This window comes from Artemia sp. Qi Xiang Cuo, chromosome 16 (assembly GCF_049724085.1).
Source record: "Artemia sp. Qi Xiang Cuo chromosome 16, ASM4972408v1, whole genome shotgun sequence".
Lineage (NCBI taxonomy): Eukaryota > Metazoa > Arthropoda > Branchiopoda > Anostraca > Artemiidae > Artemia > Artemia sp. Qi Xiang Cuo.
Window position 1 is genome coordinate 37,125,282 of NC_142809.1, and position 21,678 is coordinate 37,146,959.

The 21,678-nt window shown below is 32.4% G+C and overlaps 1 protein-coding gene across 1 annotated transcript in view; it reads left to right on the forward strand.

The window, feature by feature from the left end:
* LOC148942867 (uncharacterized) overlaps positions 1–21,678 on the forward strand; it is a 28,786-nt gene that overhangs the window by 3,281 nt on the left and 3,827 nt on the right. The window contains exon 2 of the mRNA XM_089102381.1: positions 5,777–5,965. Coding sequence (XP_088958507.1) covers positions 5,777–5,965 — 189 coding nt within the window. The remainder of the gene's footprint in view (positions 1–5,776; positions 5,966–21,678) is intronic.

The following is a 21,678-nucleotide window of genomic DNA, read 5'->3' on the forward strand; positions in this document are numbered from 1 at the left end:
CCACACCACACTCAGCAAACGCTCACTTGAAAGTCAAATACAAGAGTTATAAGAGTCAGAAATAAAGACATCTAAGTGATGTGTCTGTTATATATTTATTCTTTCCTTCTATTTTTATTCTTATATAATCTTTGAACATTCCCCCCCCCCAGGAGAATTGTCTCGGGTGTATAATCTGTAAATTACAGTTGAATCAAAATCTTAGTTCAAGAACCGTTCCAAACCTTGATTTTAAATTGAATAAAGCTTATGCATAAATTTATATCTATTGAAATTAGTGGTAACGCTGAAATCACCCAATGCAATTTAGGAATTTAAATTAGAATCCGACATTTTAATTCTTAAGCCAAAAAATCTAAAAACTCGAGAAATATTCGTTGTATTAACCCCTAATAAAACTTGGGCAATCAAAAACGAACAGAAATTAATTTTAATAAATCTCTTAAAAAGAAGTTTTTGAAAGAAACGGACGCAGCAATATTAAAAATTAAGATGAGCAGAAATACTTCAAACTTAAAACGACCAGGAATCATTGTCAAAGAATAATTGAAATCCAAAACGAACAGCATAAATAGGTGCAGATGTAGATGTATAATTGAATCTTAAAACGAGTAAAATTTAAAATTAATACTTTGGCCAAGCTTAAAACAAGCAGGAATTACTAAGTCTTTAAGTTTTAATTATTACAGAACTTTATTTCTGCACGTGTTTAGTTTTAAAACGGCTCTTTAATTTTCTTTGAAAAATTATTTTTTCGGAAAGTTTTTTAAATTAACAAGAAATAACCACAAATGTAATGGAAAACAACAAAAAACAACAAAATTGTGCATATAGCCTAGGTCCATATCTGTCTCCCGTGGGGAGTGGTGAGTATTTGCGAGAGAATCAATTAGAATCAAGGAGGCACACTTGTGCCTCTATAAAGAAGCGACCCACCACAATGTTAAGCGATTTCCGGTCCTAGCGGTCGCAGAGAGACAGCGGTAATCGTATTTTGTAGCCCAAGCTCCAACTAAGAAACGTGCAAAATTTTAGCCCCCTCCGACTTTATCTTCATGGGTAAAAGGGGGCCGGAAGTTTCGACCCTCCGACCACAGCCCCCCCCCCTTTAACGTTGTCCGATTGGGTTGAAATTTAGAGGTTAAGCTTTCCTAGGGCCCGGGAGATTATCTTCGAAATTTCAGCTCAATCCGATCACTCCTTCCCTGTTTTCCAAAAACCAAATATAGCCACTTAAAGTTCAAAATTTTTTTTTTTTTTGTTATCCACGCCTACAGGCCACAGTTGGCAACTGATCCGGGTGAATGAGGACTAATTCGAAGCAGAATTCGACCATTTAGGGCCTTTTGATTTTTTCAGACCGAAAAAATTATCCCCCGAATTTAAATTTACAAAAAACCTCGTTTTCCTATAAGAGCCCATGTTAATTTTTCCCACCACAGCCCCCCTTTAACGTTGTCTGATCGGGCTGAAATTTAGAGGATAAGCTTTCCTGTGGCCTGGGAGCTTATCCTCGAAATCTCAGCTCAATCTGATAACTCCTTCCCTGTTTTCAAAAAACAAATACCAAGTTTTGTGGGGATTTACTTGCGTCAAAAATAGATTCCAGTTACTAAAAAACGATTACAATTGTGTCTCTTTAGTACAGCGGTCGATACTCCTGACTGTCAGGCGGAGGACCTGGGTTCGATTCCCCGTCAGAGAAAATTTTTTATATACTGAATTTAAAGTTTAAAAAGAAACTCAGTTTCTTTTCTAAATTATTTGAAAAAAAAATTACGTTTTCTAAAGAGTTAAAGAGGCTGAGTTACAAGGTCGACCCTTAAAACACCCTGTCGAGAAAGAAAAGAATAATACACAATCATCTAACAGTTAGTCAAGCAATAATAAGTAATAAACTTTACAACACTGATAATAAATGATGTGAAAAAAACTACGTTTACGAAACATTTAAAGATGGCTGAGTCAAACTTTTGAACCTTAAACCATACAGGGATTACGAGGCACAGTTGGGGGGCTGCCGCCCCCCAAACCCCTCGCTTTCGCACACTTTAAATAAAAAAAAAAATTTTTAACTGAAATTAAGGAGCGACATTGAATCTTAAAACAAACAGAAATTATTCCGTATATGAAATGGGCTGTGCCCTCCTCAACGCCTCGCTCTTTACGCTAAAGTTTGACTTTCTCACAACTCTTTTTTTTAAACATTAAAAAAAATTACTTTATCTGAAATCTGTAATCAAAAAATTCGTGGTAACGAACTGTAAGTAAGGAGCGACCCGGCTAAATAGTAACCCAAACTCTAAAAAACGGAATTTTGATAGCAATTGCTACATCAAAAGAATCGAATTTTTATGCTAATTTCAATTATAGAAGTTTCATCAAGCTTAGTCATACCCACTTAAAGTTACGAGCTTGAGAAAAATTGTCTGATTTTTGAAAATAGGGGAAAACACTCCTAAGGTTCATATTTTTTCCAGGGGTGACCGTATCAACCCAGTGGTTTTAGAATACTGAGAGAGGGCTCATTATAACGGAAAATTAAAATTTCTAGTGCCCTTTTTAAGTGGCCGAAAAATTGGAGGGCAATTAAACCCCCTCCCACGCTCATTTTTTTCCCAAAGTCACCTGATAAAAATTTTGAGATAGCCATTTTGTTCAGCATAGTCGAAAAATCTAATAACTATGTCTTTGAGGATGACTTAATCCCCCACAGTCCCGGGAGGAAGAGCTGTAAGTTATGAACCTTGCCCATTGTTTACATATAGCATTGAGTATTGGTAAGTATAGATACGTGTTCAAGGGATTTTTTTTCTGGTGGGGTTGGCGGGAGGGGGGGGAGGGGTTAACGGGGGAGAATCTTTCCCTAGAGGAATTTTTTCATGGGGGAAAAGAATTTTCATGAAGGGGGCGCCACATTTCCCAGCATTATTTAAAAATCGATCAGAAATTAAATATAAAAAAAACAAGTTTTTTCAACTGAAAGTAAGGAACAGGATTAAAACTTAAAAAGAACAGAAATTATTGCGTATATGAGAGGGTTCGCCCCCTCGTCAATAGATCCCTCTATTCAATATATGCTATGCTTTACCCCTCCTTCTCCCAATGTGCAAATATATAGCCCAAGTTTGTTTCCAAACTACTAGTTTGTTTTCATTTCATTAGCATTAAGCAAACTTTACTTCTTTCGTGCGTAAGATATAATACATAAGTACCTAATATATTTATTGCAGGAATTTTAATATCTACATTCGTACAAATTGGGTTAGATAATATCCTATCTTAGATTAATCTGGAGTAGGGAAGAAAATTGGCAAGGGTAATAGGCTGACAAAATTGTGTAGGTACTCTGATCTTGTTAGAAAAAAAAAAATTAGAATAGCCTAATTGAATAATTATTAACAATCTAATTAAATGAATATTAAATATAAAATCACTAAGAAATAATAATTAATAGCCTAATTAAATAAATTTTAACAGTCCAATTAAATGACGAATAGATGATAATAATATATCTTTAGTAATTAAAATTATGCTTAATGAGTCAGGATTTGCCTCTGTTGAAGATACTTTTGTTTTGTTTACTGTACATTCCTGATAGGCGAACACCCGAGAAAACAACAATAAGAGTTTCTACATGGTATTCAGTAATAAAAATAGATGTTGTTAACTTGTTTGTTTTTTTTCAACTCACTCACTTTTTCGTTTGTTACATAAATTTGGGAGCCATTTTTAGACCATTTCATAACGTTCGATTACTTCCAAATTTTACCAATATATGGACTTTTGATGACAGTGCATTAATAATACATTAAAATCCCCCTGTTGTATACTCCCTTCCCAGCCCGTAATATTTTTCACAAATTAAAATTGTGAGCTATATTTTCGACCACGTCAAAGTGTTCAATTACTTCTATATAGGTGACTATATATAGTATGGTTCTAGACGTTTACCCTCTCTCTCTGGTGATTGCCCCCGCGGAAAATCCCCCCCCCCGGGAAAATACCGTCCCGCGGAAAATACCCCCCCCCCTCCCCGTGTAAAATAATGCTTTCCAAATTTTAGAATTTTATTTGAGTTGTTTTTTTAAATTTCCGTAGGGGGAAGGAATTTTGGTACTTGTGTATTATGCGCCACTCACTCAAGTTTACGTTGTGTAAAACTTCTGAACAAACCGGCTTCTTCATTAATTTCTTTCAGCTTAGCCCGAGACAAGCGACATAATATATGGGAAATACATAATTTGGGCTATATATTTGTACATAAGTGGGGGGGGGGGGGTGGAGTATTTGGAAAGTTTGGAGTCAGAAAACAATTCTTACTTCATAATATGCAGAACAATTGTACCTGACACATTTTGCATGCAGAACCGCTATACTTTGCCCCTCCCAATGTTCAAATTCATAGCCCAAAGTTGTTTCTAAAGTAACGAAGAAACTAACAAAAAAATGGTTTGTTCTTTTACACAGCGTAGACTTGAGTGAGTGGCGCATAATACACAAGTACCAAAATTCCTTCCCCTGCGGAAATAAAAAAAAAACATCTCAAATAAAATTCTCAAAATTTGGAAAGCCTTATTTTCCAAGGGGGTTATTTACCGGGGGGGGGGTAAACGCCGGCCACCGTATACTATATATATTCTGATGACAGTGTAATAGAAGATAATTTCTTAAGCCACATGGGCCTGCCATAGCATAAAGAAAGAATACGATCTAACATGGGGTTTTTAAAGGTCAAACGAAAATATTGAAGAAACACACAAAGCGAATACTTCGAGAGAACAGCCGCCTCTCTTTTTCGGCGCTAACAAAACAATATAAACAATGAAAATACTTAAGAAAAAAAAAACAAAAAAACAAACGCAAGTCAACAAAACCAATAAAAAAAAATCAGCCAAAAAATTAAAACGATAAATGAACTTCAATAAAAGACCAAAAATTATAAGAAATAAAATCAAATACCTAACAACCATAAAGTGAGTCGTTCGCCAATATCTACATCATATTGGAATATTGGATTTTGTGCGAATCGCAGATATTGGCGAATGACTCATTTTATGGTTGTTAGGTGTTTGATTTTAATTCTTATAATTTTTGGTCTTTTATTTAATCTTATTTAGCTTTTAGTTTTTTGGCTGTTTTTTTATTGGTTTTGTTGACTTGTTTTTTTTGTTGACTTGCGTTGTTTTTTGTTTTTTTCTTCGGCATTTTCCTTGATTATATTATTTTGTTCGCAATGAAGAAGAGAGGCGGTTGTTCTCTCGAAATGTTCGCTTCGTATATTTCTTCAGTATTTTCGTTTGGCCTTAAAAACTGCATTTTTGATCGTTTACTTTCTTTATGACAGTGTAATAATTTTTAAGTTTTGTTTTTTCAAAACTTAATACTGATAGTTGAAGAACCTCGTTTTCCGAAAGGGTGAAAAAGTATGTTTGTGTGCATTTTTAAAAAACTCACCTGTGTATTCTTTGCTAACCTTGACTAACTGTTATATAATCAATAAAGAACTAGCTAAAAACAAAACATTCTTCGAACTCTTGGAACATTGGAGGCTGGGTAAATTTAAACTTATACGTTTGGCTGAAATCTAATTTTTACAGTGAAGCTCGCTGGCAGTTTTTTAGTTCTACTGATTAACGCTGTACTGCCAATGACATCAGTAGATTTTTAATTCCTGCTAAATCTGTATTAGTATGTTAAATATTACCCTATTATCTGTTTCTCACATTCTTGCACATTTATTAGTTGTTAATATCATTAACAAATTTCTTATTAGAGATGTAGAAATGGTTGGACATCAATGTTTGGAAACATAATATTTTGGTTCCCAAAATACGGCAACCATTGCAGAGTATTCTACCATGCGCTGGGCCAAAAATGTGCGAAGTGTCTTAAGAGTGACAGGACTCTGGAAAATATACTTAAAATAGAAGAGCCTTCCTGGTATCCTTCGGAAACCGAAAGGGTATGTACTTTTTTTTTCCTGGTTCTTTTTATTCCTGGAATGGTTTGGGTTTATAACGTTGAAAGTAAAAACAGATTTAAAAATGAAGGTTTAATGAAATTTGAGGGTTTATTAAGGAAGAACTTGAATGTACCCGAAGTTAGACTGTAACAAAGGATTTGTAAACTGGGTTGCACCCATATAAACAGTATCCAGCATATCCTTTTCATTATTTTTTAGTGTATATAAAACTTTCCGGTGTTATCTAATTCCATGACGAACGGAAATAGGTCACACAAGTCCAGGGGCGAATCTCCAGGATTTTTATTAGGGGGGCAAGAGGAGTCCATATCTGAATAATAAAAGGGCATGGGATGTATAATATTTTTTTTCACATTATTGGGGGGGGGACAACTGCCCCCTTTCATGGTACTCTGCAGGTATGCTTCATAGGCAATGATTGCTGGAACACTGTACGGGGTATTGGCACCAGACTCTTGATCTTTGCTGTCGAGAGGGAAAAACTATTATCACTGAGAGTTAAGCTGAAGCTTTTTCATAAGAGTAGCAGTTATCAGGTTTGACATTAAGCTCTTCTGTTGTTCAGATTGAAGATTTGTTTGGTTACGTAAATCTGCTAGTATAGGAAAAACATCAAGATCTTTACTCAGGGATAGATATGCGCAATGTCTTAAGGATAAACCTGTGGAAAAATAGTCCGGCACAGTTGTAAGGGATGATAGGAAATTCCAAATTGACATATAGCGTTTTCAACATCCCTAAAACTAAAAATTTAGGTTTAAGAAAACCAAAATTTGGAGTTTTATAAGCATAATAAATTCTTAGTAGTTGGGTGCTTGGGTGACCCAAAGTCAGAGTGTCACTGATCTGGTGTGCGTGTAACTGAACCCCCGTGTAACTGACCCCCCTTATAACCGAACCACCGTGCACCTGAACCCCCGTGCAACTGAACCCTCATGAAACTGAACCCCCTTTAACTGAACCCTCGTGCAACTCAACCCAATTTAACTAAACCCCCGTGTAACAGTAGAAAGGCCTCAGGAGATCGTGACGGGCACCCCTGCTGCCATCTACAATCGAGTCTAACGGTACCTAATCGCATAGACAAGGTTATTGATCCGCTAACGGAACGGGGTCAATGACCTAAATTTCCAAAGGTCGATTTATTTCTGGACCACGTGTGACAGATGATGTCATGATTGATTGATTTGTCACGAAAGGGGAATTAATTTGTTGTTTCTAAGGGGAATTATTGATTCACGAAAGGGGAATTAATTTATTGTTTCCAAGGAGAATTGTCTCCTGGACGAAGTTTATTAATATCTTTGGAGTTCGACCAGAATTGTTTCCGGGGCAAAGTTTATAAATAACTGACAGGTGATTGCAAGGTTAATTGTAACTCCGGCGAATGTTTTGATCTTAGAGTTTAACGCGGGAAAATGTTTCTTAGTAATTTCAAATGTGACAGCGCAGAGATGCCAAAAACAAAGGGAACACGATGAAATTACGTTTAGAGATTATTTGGGCGAAACCGTTTTAGACATTTTAGGGAATTATTTCGGCAAAACACTTAGAGACATTTTAAAAGATGATTTTAGAAGATGTTTTAGAAGAGGTTTTGAGTGTGGTCGTTATAATACACAAGTTCTATTTAAACAGTGCCGTGAGGTCCCCTACCCCAACCCCAAAGAGCCCCCATCCCTATACCCCCACCCAAACGGCTCCGATCCCCCTAACCCCAACCCGCAGGCAGCCCCCCGCCCACCAACGTAACCCCCGGCACCCAAAGGGTCCCCCCGGTCCCCCCAAGGGCCCCCGGCGCCCCAAAGGCCCCTGAGCCCTCATTTTTAAATACTTTTTTAAGGCTTTACTATATCTTTTCAGAACAATTTCCTTTCTTAATGTCCCTCCTAAACCTATTTTCCAAGTTGAAGTACTTATCTTTTTCATCCCACAACTATACTTTACAGCTTTTTGGATACCTCAACACCAAGAAATACTTTTCAAAGACCATTTCAGAGCGACTTAACTTTCTAATATCCATCCTAACCCCATTCTCAGACTTTAAGTGCTGATCTTTTACAAACGAAAAATTGATATACAGCCTTTAGGATACATCAAAAACAAGAAATACTTTTAAAAGACAATTTCAGAGCAACTTACTTTCTTAATGTCTCTCCTAAATCCATTTTTCAACTTGAAGTACTTATCCTTTTCATAAACAACTCTTCTTGACCTATTTTTGGATAAATAAAACAAATTGAATTCTTCTCAATGTTCATTTGAGATCAGGATGCTTCTTTAATGTCCCATCTAAAACCATTTTTCAAGTGAACGTACTTATATTTATCATCCAAAATAATACTTTAAAGCTTTTTGGTTACATCAACACAAAGAAATACTTTTCAAAGACCATTTCAGGGCAAGTTACTTTTTTAATGTCCCTCCTAAACCCATTTTTCAACTTGAAGTACTTATCTTTTTCATCCACAACTATACTTTACAGCTTTTTGGTTACCGCAACACCAAGAAATACTTTTCAAAGACCATTTCAGAGCAAGTTACTTTCTTAATGTCCCTCCTAAACCCATGTTCCAACATGAAGTACTTATCTTTTTCAACCACAACTATACTTTACAGCTTTTTGGATACCTCAACACCAAGAAATACTTTTCAAAGACCATTTCAGAGCAATTTACTTTCTTAATGTCACTCCTAATTTTCACCCACAACTATACTTTACAGCTTTTTGAATACCTCAACACCAAGAAATACTTTTAAAAGACCATTTCAGAGCAAGTTATTTTCTTAATGTCACTCCTAAAACCATTTTCAAACTTGAAGTACTTATCTCTTTCATCCACAACTATACTTTACAGCTTTTTGGTTACCTCAACACCAAGAAATACTTTTCAAAGACCATTTCAGAGCAATTACTTTCTTAATTTCCCTACTAAACCCAATTTCCAACATGAAGTACTTATCTTTTTCACCCACAACTATACTTTACAGCTTTTTGGATACCTCAACACCAAGAAATACTTTTCAAAGACCATTTCAGAGCAAGTTATTTTCTTAATGCCCCTCCTAAACCCATTTTTCAACTTGAAGTACTTATCTTTTTCATTCACAACTATACTTTAGAGCTTTTTGGACGCCGCAACACCAAGAAATACTTTTCAAAGATAATTTCAGAGCACGTTACTTTCTTAATGTCCCTCCTAAAACCATTTTTCCACTTGAAGTACTTATCTTTTGCACCCACACCTATACTTTACAGCTTTTTGGTTACCTCAACATAAAGAAATACTATTCAAAGACCATTTCAGAGCAAGCTCCTTTCTTAATGTCCCTCCTAAAACCATTTTTAAACTTGAACTACTTAACTTTTTCACAACAACAATACTTTACAGCTTTTTGGATACATCAACACCAAGAAATACTTTTCAAAGACCATTTCAGAGCAATTTACTTTCTTTATATCCCTCCTAAACCCTTTTTTCAACTTGAAGTACTTATCTTTTTCACCACAACTATACTTTACAGCTTTTTGGATACCTCAACACCAAGAAATAAAATTCAAAGACCATATAAGACCAAGTTACTTTCTTAATGTCCCTCCTAAACAAATTTTCCAACTTGAAGTACTTATCTTTTTCACCCAAAACTATACTTTACAGCTTTTTGGTTACCTCAACACCCAGAAATACTTTTCAAAGACCATTTATCCTAAACCCAGTTTCCAACTTGAAGTACTTATCTTTTTCACCCACAACTATAGTTTACAGCTTTTTGGATACCTCAACACCAAGAAATACTTTTCAAAGACCATTTCAGAGCAAGTTACTTTCTTAATGTCCCATCTAAACCCATTTTTCAACTTGAAGTACTTATATTTTTCACCCACAACTATACAGCTTTTTGGATACCTCAACACCAAGAAATACTTTTCAAAGACCATTTCAGAGCAAGTTACTTTCTTAATGTCCCTTCTAAACCCATTTTGCAACTTGAAGTACTTATCTTTTTCCCCCTCAACTATACTTTACAGCTTTTTGGTTACCTCAACACCAAGAAATACTTTTCAAAGACCATTTCAAAGCAAGTTACTTTCTTAATGTCCATCCTAAGCCCATTTTTCAACTTGAAGTACTTATCTTTTTCACCCACAACTTTACTTTAGAGTTTCTTGGATAACTCCACACCTAGAAATACCTTTCAAAGACCGATTCAGAGCAAGTGAATTTCTCAATGTCCCTCCTAAAACCATTTTCCAACTTAAAGTACCTATCTTTTTCACCCACAACTATACTTCATATATATGTTGATGCATTTACCACTAGTAACACTTTTCAATTTCCACGTCTTAGCAAGTTCAATTATATTTGTACCATATCAAACAATTTTCCAACTGGAATTACTTATCTACCTTTCTAACCACAATACATGAATTCAGTTTTTATACCTCAAAACAAATAAAAACTTATAAATGAAAAGTAAAGAGCAATTACATTATTAAGATCACTCTTGCAATCTATGTCCAAGTAGATGTTAATATATATGTCCCACAAATCTATATATTACCGCAGATCGGCAACAACTAAACCCTGGCATGAATATCAAACACAAAATCTGAAAACGTTGCATTCTTAAAATAAAACATAAAATACTATAACAACATGAAATACATAACATTTAAACCCCAACTATACTTTACAGCTTTTTGGATACATCAACACCAAGATATACTTTTGAAAGACCATTTCAGAGCAATTTAGTTTCTTTATATCCCTCCTAACCCCTTTTTTCAAGTTGATGAAGTTATCTTTTTCACCACAGCTATACTTTACAGCTTTTTGGATACCTCAACACCAAGAAATACTTTTCAAGAGACCATTTCAGAGCAAGTTCCTTTCTTAATGTCCTTCCTAAACCAATTTTACAACTTTAATTACTTACCTTTTTAACCCACAACTATATTTTACAGCTTTTTGGTTACCTCAACACCCAGAAATACTTTTCAAAGACCATTTATCCTAAGCCCATTTTCCAACTTGAAGTACTTATCTTTTTCACCCACAACCATAGTTTACAGCTTTTTGGTTACCTCAACACCAAGACATACTTTTCAAAGACCTTTTCAGAGCAAGTTACTTTCTTAATGTCCCATCTAAACCCATTTTCCAACTTGAAGTACTTATATTTTTCACCCACAACTATACAGCTTTTTGGATACCTCAACACCAAGAAATACTTTTCAAAGACCATTCCAGAGCAAGTTACTTTCTTAATGTCCCTCCTAAACCCATTTTCCAACTTGAAGTACTTATCTTTTGCACCCACAACTATACTTTACAGCTTTTTGGTTACCTCAACACCAAGAAATACTTTTCAAAGACCTTTTCAGAGCAAGTTACTTTCTTAATGTCCCTCCTAAACCCTTTTTTCAACTTGAAGTACTTATCTTTTTCACCCACAACTTTACTTTACAGTTTCTTGTATACCTCAACACCAAGAAATACTTTTCAAAGACCATTTCACAGCAAGTGACTTTCTCAATGTCCCTCCTAAACCAATTTTCCAACTTGAAGTACTTATATTTTTCACCAGAACTATACTTTACAGCTTTTTGGATACCTCAACACCAAGAAATACATTTCAAAGACCATTTCAGAGCAAGTTACTTTCTTAAAGACGATCCTAAACACATTTTCCAACTTGAAGATCTTATATGTTTCACCCAAAACTAAAATTTACACATATTTGGATACATCAACACCAAGAAATACATTTCAATGACCATTTCTGAGCAAGTTCCTTTCTTAATGTCCCTCCTAAACACATTTTACAACTTGAAGTACTTATCTTTTAACCCACAACTATACTTTACATCTTTTTGAATACCTCAACACCAAGAAATACTTTTCAAAAGACCATTTCAGAGCAAGTTCCTTTCTAAATGTCTCTCCTACCACCATTTTTATGCTTGATGTACTTATCATATTCACACACGACTATAGTGTACAGCATTTTGGATACCTCAACACCAAGAAATACTTTTCAAAAGACTATTTCAGAGAAAGTTAATTTCTTAATGTCCCTACTAAACCCATTTTCCAACTTGAAGTACTTATCTTTTTCACCCACAACTCTACTTTACAGCTTTTTGGATACCTCAACACCAAGAAATACTTTTCAAAGACCATTTCAGAGCAAGTTACTTTCTTAATGTCCCTTTTAAACCCATTTTCCAACTTGAAGTACTTATCTTTTTCATCCACAACTATACTTTACAGCCTTTTGGATACCTCAACACCAAGAAATACTTTTCAAAGACCATTTCAGAGCAAGTTACTTTCTTAATGTCCCTTCTAAACCTATTTTACAACTTGAAGTACATATCTTTTTCATTCACAACTATACTTTACAGCTATTTGGTTACATCAACACCAAGAAATACTTTTCAAAGACCATTTCAGAGCAAGTTACTTTCTTAATGTCCCTCATAAACCCATTTTACAAGTTGAAGTAGTTATCTTTTTCACCCAAAACTATACTTTACAGCTATTTGATACCTCAACACCAAGAAATACTTTTCAAGGACCATTTAAGAGCAAGTCACTTTCTTATTGACCATTCTAAGCCCATTTTTCAACTTCAAGGACTTATGTTTTTCACCAGCAACTATACTTTACAGCTTTTTGGATACCTCAACACCAAGAAATACTTTTCCCGGAAGAAGAAAAGGCCCAAGACATAAAAAATTTAAAGTTCACTTCTAAATTTTTCCGTAGAAGATAGGAAAAGTTATACCATGATTGTGATTATTTTCTATGAAGATAAAAAGTTTCACTTTAATTCTTAATTTTCTTAAATTCAGTTCCAACCTTTCTCAAAGAGATGAAAAAATTTAAAGTTCAGTTCCAAATATTTCCCCGGAAGAAGAAAAGTTCAACTTCGATTCTGAATTTTCTCAATGAAAATGAAATAAGTTATTGATCAATTCTATTTTCTCAAAATGTTATAAAATTTTCCACTTCAATTCAGATTTTTCTCAGAGATGAAAAAATTTAAAATATTGTTCCAAATTTTTCTTAGAAGAGAGAAGTTCAAGTTCTCTTCTGAATTTTACCAAAGAACACAATTCAATTCTAATTTCACCAGAGAAAATAAAAAGCTTCCACTTCAGCTTTAAGTTCACCAAGATATAAAAAATTTAAAGTTCAGTTCTAAATTTTTCCGTAGAAGATAGGAAAAGTTATACCATGATTGTGATTATTTTCTATGAAGATAAAAAAGTTTCACTTTAATTCTAAATTTTCTTAAATTCAATTCTGGCTTTTCTCAAATAGATTAAAAAAATTAAAGTTCTGTTCCAAATATTTTCCCGGAAGAAGAAAAGCTCAACTTCGATTCTTCATTTTCTTAATGAAAATGAAATAAGTTATTGATCATTTCTATTTTTCCAAATAATATAAAAAGTTTCCACTTCAGTTCAGATTTTTCTCAAAGAGATGAAAAAATTTGAAATACTGTTCCAAATTTTTCGTAGTAGATAGAAAAGTTCAAGTTCTCTTCTGAATTTTACCAAAGAACACAGTTCAATTCTAATTTCATCAGAGAATATAAAAAGCTTCCACTTCAGTTTTAAGTTCACCAAGACATAAAAAATTTAAAGTTCAGTTCTAAATTTTTCCGTAGAAGATAGGAAAAGTTATACCATGATTGTGATTATTTTCTATGAAGATAAAAAATTTCACCTGAATTCTAAATTTTCTTAAATTCAGTTCCGATCTTTCTCAAAGAGATGAAAAAATTTAAAGTTATGTTCCAAATATTTCCCCGGAAGAAGAAAAGTTCAACTTCGATTCTGAATTTTCTTAATGAAAATGAAATAAGTTATTGATCAATTCTATTTTCCAAAAATAATATAAAAATTTTCCACTTCAGTTCAGATTTTTCTCAAAGAGATGAAAAATTTAAAATACTTCCAAATTTTTCATAGAAGATAGAAAAGTTCAAGTTCTCTTCTGAATTTTACCAACGAACACAATTTAATTCTAATTTCTCCAGAGAAAATAAAAAGCGTCCATTTCACATTTAATTTCACAAAGACATAAAACACTTAAAGTTCACTTCTAAATTTTTCCATAAACGATAGGAAAAGTTATACCATGATTGTGATTATTTTCCATGAAGATAAAAAGTTTCAATTTAATTCAAATTTTCTTAAATTCAATTCCAATTTTTCACATAAAGATGAAAAAAATTTAAAGTTCTGTTCCAAATTTTTCATAGAAGATTGGAAAAGTTATACTTTGATCGTGAATATTCAAGTTCTCGTCTGATTTTTACCAAAGAACACAATTCAATTCTAATTTCTCCAGAGAAAATAAAAAGCTTCCACTTAGTCTACAGACGCGTGCGTACGTAGGCTAACCTAACTTAACCTGACCTAACTTAATCTAACCTAACCTAACCTAATTTAATCTTTTTACCATGTTTAAGTTAGGTTAGGTTAGCTTATCATGAGCGCTTGTGATAAGTTAACCTAACCTAACCTAACTTAAACATTGAGAAATGTTTCTCATTATTTATTAATATTTATTTATACCTACCCTAACCCATTGTTTTTTGTGGTTAGATGAATGAACTGAATCTAAGAAAAATTAGAAATAGAGTAAAACTTTTTATCTTCATGGTAAATAATCATAATCATAGTATAGTCATTCCTATCTTCTATGGAAAAATTTAGAATTGAACTTTAAATTTTTATGTCTTTGAGAAATTATGATCTGAAATGGAAGCTTTTTCATTTTCATTGGTTAATTTAAGAATTGAGTTAACTTTTTTTCTCCTCTCTAAGAAAATTCAGAAGAGTCCTTGTACATTTTGCACTTCATCTAGAAAACTTAGAATTAAAGTGGAGTTCCATATCTTCATGAAGAATAATCACAATCAAAGTATAACTTTTTCTATCTTCTATGAAAAATTTGGAACTATTTTAAATTTTGTCATCTCTTTGAGAAAAATCTGAATTGAAGTGGAAAATTTTATATTATTTTAGGAAAATAGAATTGATCAATAACTTATTTCATTTTCATTGAGAAAATTCAGAATCGAAGTTGAACTTTTCTTTTCCGGGAAAATATTTGGAAAAGAACTTTAAATTTTTTCATCTCTTTGAGAAAGGTCATAATTGAATTTAAGAAAATTTAGAATTAAAATGAAACTTTTTATCTTCATGGAAAATAATCACAATCATAGTATAGCTTTTCCTATCTTCTATGGAAAAATTTAGAACTGAACTTTAAATTTTTTATGTCTTGGTGAACTTAAAACTGATGTGGAAGCTTTTTATTTTCTCTGGAGAAATTAGAATTGAATTATGTTCTTTGGTAAAATTCAGAAGAGAACTTGAACTTTTCTATCTTCTATGGAAAATTTGGAACAGTATTTTAAATTTTGTCATCTGTTTGAGAAAATTCTGAACTGAAGTAGAAAATTTTTATATTATTTTGGGAAAATAGAAATGATCAATAACTTATTTCATTTTCATTGAGAAAATTCAGAATCGAAGTTGAACTTTTCTTCACTTCTTTGAGAAAAATTAAAAATTGAAGTGAAACTTTTAATCTTCATAGGAAATAATCAAAATCATGGTATAACTTTTCCTATCTTCTATGTAAAAATTTAGAACTGAACTTTAAATTTTTTATGTCGTGGTGAACTTAAAACTGAAGTGGAAGCTTTTTATTTTCTCTGGAGAAATTAGAATTGAATTGTGTTCTTTGGTAAAATTCAGAAGAGAACTTGAATATTCACGATCAAAGTATAACTTTTCCAATCTTCTATGAAAAATTTGGAACATAACTTTAAATTTTTTTTCATCTCTGTGAAAAGTCGGAACTGAATTTAAGAAAATTTGAATTAAAGTGAAACTTTTTATCTTCATGGAAAATAATCACAATCATAGTATAACTTTTCCTATCTTCTATGGAAAAATTTAGAACAGAACTTTAAATTTTTTATGTCTTGGTGAACTTAAAACTGAAGTGGAAGCTTTTTATTTTCTCTGGAGAAATTAGAATTGAATTGTGTTTGTTGGTAAAATTCAGAAGAGAACTTGAAATTTTCTACCTTGTCTGAAATATTTGGAAGTATGTTAAATTTTTCATCTCGTTGAGAAAAGTCTGAACTGAAGTGGAAAATTTTGATATTATTTTGTAAAATTATAATTAATCAATAACTTATTTCATTTTCATTAAGAAAATTCAGAATCGAAGTAGAACTTTTCTTCTTCCGGGAAAATATTTGGAACAGAACTTTAAATTTTTTCATCTCTTTGAGAAAGGTCGGAACTGAATTTAAGAAAATTTAGAATTAAGGTGAAACTTTTTATCTTCATAGAAAATAATCATAATAATGGTATAACTTTTCCTATCTTCTACGGACAAATTTAGAACTGAACTTTAAATTTTTTACGTCTTGGTGAACTTAAAACTGAAGTGGAAGCTTTTTATTTTCTCTGGAGAAATTAGAATTGAATTTTGTTCTTTGATAAAATGCAGAAGATAACTTGAACTTTTCTATCTTCTACGAAAAATTTGGAACAGTATTTTAAATTTTTTCATCTCTTTGAGAAAAATCTGAACTGAAGTGAAAACTTTTTATATTATTTGGAAAAATAGAAATGATCAATAACTTATTTCATTTTCATTAAGAAAATTCAGAATCGAAGTTGAACTTTTCTTCTTCCGGGAAAATATTTGGAACAGAACTAAATTTTTTCATCTCTTTGAGAAAGGCCGGAATTGAATTTAAGATAATTTAGAATTAAAGTGAATTTTTTATCTTCATAGAAAATAATCACAATCATAGTATAACTTTTCCTATCTTCTACGGAAAAATTTAGAACTGAACTTTAAATTTTTTATGTCTTGGTGAACTTAAAGCTGAAGTGGAAGCTTTATTTTCTCTGGTGAAATTAGAATTGAATTGTGTTCTTTGGTAAAATTCAGAAGAGAACTTGAACTTTTCTATCTTCTAAGAAAAATTTGGAACAGAACTTTAAATTTTTTCATCTCTATGTGAAAAGTCGGAACTGAATATAAGAAAATTGAGAATTAAAGTGAAACTTTTTATCTTCATGGAAAATAATCATAATCATAGTATAACTTTTCCTATCTTCTATGTAAAAATTTAGAACTGAACTTTAAATTTTTTATGTCTTGGTGAACTTAAAACTGAAGGGGAAGCTTTTTATTCTCTCTGGAGAAATTAGAATTGAATTATGTTCTTTGGTAAAATTCAGATTAGAACTTGAACTTTTCTATCTTCTAAGAAAAATTTGGAACAATATTTTAAATTTTTTCATCTCTTTGAGAAAAATCTGAATTGAAGTGGAAAATTTTATAATATTTTGAGAAAATAGAATTGATCAATAACTTCATTTTCATTGAGAAAATTCAGAATCGAAGTTGAACTTTTCTTCTTCCGGGGAAATATTTGGAACAGAACTTTAAATTTTTTCATCTCTTTGAGAAAGGTTGGAACTGAATTTAAGAAAATTTAGAATTAAAGTGAAACTTTTTATCTTCATAGAAAATAATCACAATCATGGTATAACTTCCCATCTTCTACGTAAAAATTTAGAAGTAAACTTTAAATTTTTTATGTCTTGGGCCTTTTCTTCTTCCGGGAAAAGTATTTCTTGGTGTTTATGTATCCAAAAAGATGTACAGGAACTTGGAGAGTGACAAACATAAGGCCTTCAAGTTGGAAAATGGGTTTAGGAGGGACATAAAGAAAGTAAATTGCTCTGAAATGGTCTTTGAAAAGAATTTCTTGGTGTTGAGGTATCCAAAAAGCTGTAAAGTATAGTTTTGGGTGAAAAGGATAAGTACTTCAACTTGTAAAATGGGTTTAGGAGGGACATTAAGAAAGTAACTTGCTCTGAAATGGTCATTGAAAAGTATTTCTTGGTGTTGAGGTATCCAAAAAGCTGTAAAGTATAGTTGTGGATGAAAAAGCTAAGTACTTCAAGTTTGAAAATGGGTTTAGGAGTGACATTAAAAGTAACTTGCTCTGAAAGTGTCTTTGAAAAATATTTCTTGGTGTTGAGGTATCCAAAAATCTGTAAAGTATAGTTGTGGATGAAAAAGATAAGTACTTCAAGCTGGAAAATGGGTTTATGAGGGACATTAACAAAGTAACTTGCTCTGAAACGGTCTTTGAAAAGTATTTCTTGGTGTTGAGGTAACCAAAAAGCTGTAAAGTATAGTTTTGGGTGAAAAAGATAAGTACTTCAATTTGTAAAATGGGTTTAGGAGGGACATAAAGAAAGTAACTTGCTCTGAAATGGTATTTGAAAAGTATTTTTTTGTGTTGAGATATCCAAAAGCTGTAAATTATAGTTGTGGGTGAAAAAGAGAAGTACTTCAAGTTGGAAAATGGGTTTAGGAGGGACATTAAGAAAGTAACTTGCTCTGAAATGGTCTTTGAAAAGTATTTCTTGGTTCTCAAGTATCCCAAAAGCTGTAGAGTATAGTTGTATGTGAAAAATATAAGTACTTCGAGATTGAAAATGTGTTTAGAAGGGACATTCAGAAAGGAACTTGCTCTGAAATGTCTTCGAAAAGTATTTCTTGGTGTTGAGGTATCCAAAAAGCTGTTATGTATAGGTGGAGATAAAGAAAATAAGTACTTCAAGTTTGAAATTTAGTTTAGAAGGGAAAAAAAGAAAGGAACTTGCTCTGAAATGGTCATTGAAAAGTATTTCTTGGTGTTGAGGTATCCAAAAAATTGTAAATGATAGTTGTGGGAGAAAAATATAAGTACTTCGAGTTGGAAAATGGGTTTAGAAGGGACATTAAGAAAGCAACTTGCTCTGAAATGGTCTTTGAAGAGTATTTCTTGGTGTTGAGGTATCAAAAAAGCTGTAACTTATGGTTGTGGTGAAAAAGATAAGTACTTCAAGTTGAAAAAGAGGTTTAGGAGGGATATTAAGAAAGTAACTTACTCTCAATTGTTCTTTGAAAATTATGGCTTTGGTGTTGATATGTAAAGAAAGCTGTAAAGTATAGTTGTGTGTAAAAAAGGTAAGTACTTCAAGTAGAAAAAAGTGCTTAGTATGGACTTAAATAAGGTAACTTTCTTTGAAAATTTCTTGGAAAAGTATTTCTTTGTGTTGAGGTAACAAGAAAGCTGTTAAGTATAGTTGTGGGTGAAAAAGATAAGTGCTTCAAGTTGGAAAATGGGTTTATTAGGGACATTAAGAAAGTAACTTGCTCTGGAATGGTCTTTGAAAAGTATTTCTTGGTGTTATGGTATCCAAAAAGCTGTAAAGTATAGTTGTGGGTGAAAAAGATAAGTACTTCAAGTTGAAAAATGGGTTTAGAAGGGACATTAAGAAAGTAACTTGGTCTGAAATGGTCTTTGAAATGTATTTCTTGGTGTTAAGGGATTATAAAAGCTGTTAAGTCTAGTTGTGGGTGAAAAACATATGTACTTCGAGTTTGAAAATGGGTTTAGGAGTGACATAAAGAAAGTAGCTTGTTCTGAAATGGTCTTTGAATAGTATTAATTGGTTTTGTGGTATACAAAAAGCTGTAAAGTATAGTTGTGGGTGAAAAAGATAAGTACTTCAAGTTGGAAAATGGGTTTAGAAGGGACATTAAGAAAGGAACTTGCTCTGAAATTGTCTTTGAGAAAGTACTTCAAGTTGGAAAATGGCTTTAGAAGTGAAATTAAGAAAGTAACTTTCAATGAAATGGTATTTGAATATCTTTTATTTTTTTTTTTTGAACAATATGCAATAGAATTTTTGTTGTGGGTTACATTGATTATTAATACACCATGTAAAATGGGTTTTGAAGTAAAAGTAAGAACGGAACTTGCTATGAAATTGGCGTTGAAAAGTATTTCTGGGTGTTGAGGTATCCAAAAAGCTGTAAAGTATAGTTGTGAATGAAAAAGATAAGTACTTCATGTTGGAAAATGGGTTTATGAGGGAGATTAAGAATGTAACTCGCTCTTAAATGGTCTTTGAAAAGTATTTCTTGGTTTTGAGGTAAACAAAAAGCTGTAACGTAGAGTTGCGGTAGAAAAAGATAATTACTTCAGGTTGGAAAATGGGTTTAGGAGTGAGATTAAGGAAATAACTTTCTCTGAAAAGGTCTTTGAAAAGTATTTCTTGGTGTTGAGGTATCCAAAAAGCTGTAAAGTATAGTTGTGGGTGAAAAAGATAAGTACTTCAACTTGTAAAATAGGTTTTGTAGGGACATTAAGAAAGTAACTTGCTCTTAAATGGTATTTGAAAAGTATTTCTTGGTGTTGATGTATCAAAAATGCTTTAATGTGTACTGGTGGGTGAAAAAGTTAAGTACTTCATGTTGTACAATGAGGGTAGGAGGGAATTTAAGAAAGTAACTTGCTCTGAAATGGTCTTTGAGAAGTATTTCTTGGTGTTGAGGTAACCAAAAAGCTGTAAAGTATAGTTGTGGATGAAAAAGATAAGTATTTCAAGTTGGAAAATTTTTTTATGAGGGTAATTAATTATGTCACGTTATAATATATGGTGTATTTTATTTTGTTCTTGATGTTTATTAATACACATATATTTGAATTTTATTTGTTTTTGAAATAGATAATTAATTCTAGCATTAATAAGGTTTTAAGATAGAGATTAAGAAAGTAACTTAATCTGAAGTGGTCCTAAAAATGTATTTCTTGGTTTTGAGGTATCCAAAAAGCTGTAAAGTATAGCTGTGGGTGAAAAAGATAAGTACTTCAACTTGTAAAATAGGTTTAGAAGGAACATTAAGAAAGTAACTTGCTCTGAAATGGTCTTTGAAAAGTATTTCTTGGTGTTGAGGTATCCAAAAAGCTGTAAAGTATAGTTGTGGGTGAAAAAGATAAGTACTTCATGTTGAAAATGGGTTTAGGAGGGACATTAAGAAAGTAACTTGCTCTGAAATGGTCTTTGAAAAGTATTTCTTGGTTCTGAGGTAACCAAAAAGCTGTAAAGTATAGTTGTGGCTGAAAAAGATAAGTACTTCAAGTTTGAAAATGGGTTTAGGAGGGACATTAAGAAAGTAACTTGCTCTGAAATGGTCTTTGAAAAGTATTTCTTGGTGTTGAGGTATCCAAAAAGCTGTAAAGTATAGTTGTGGGTGAAAAAGATAAGTACTTCAACTTGGAAAATGGGTTTAGGAGGGACATTAAGAAAGTAACTTGCTCTGAAATGGTCTTTGAAAAGTATTTCTTGGTGTTGAGGTATCCAAAAAAGCCTTATAGTATAGTTGTGGATGAAAAATATAAGTACTTTAAGTTGTAAAATGGATTTAGGAGGGACATTAAGAAAGTAAATTGCTCTGAAATGATCTTTGAAAGATATTTCTTGGTGTTGAGGTATCCAAAAAGATGTAAAGAATAATTGTGGGTGAAAAAGATAAGTACTTCATGTTGGAAAATGTGTTTAGGAGGGATATTAAGAAAGTAACTTGCTCTGAAATGGTCTTTGAAAAGTATTTCTTGGTGTTGAGGTATCCAAAAAAGCCTTATAGTATAGTTGTGGATGAAAAAGATAAGTACTTTAACTTGTAAAATGGGTTTAGGAAGGACATTAAGAAAGTAACTTGCTCTGAAATGATCTTTGAAAAGTATTTCTTGGTGTTGAGGTATCCTAAAAGCTGTAAAGAATAGTTGTGGGT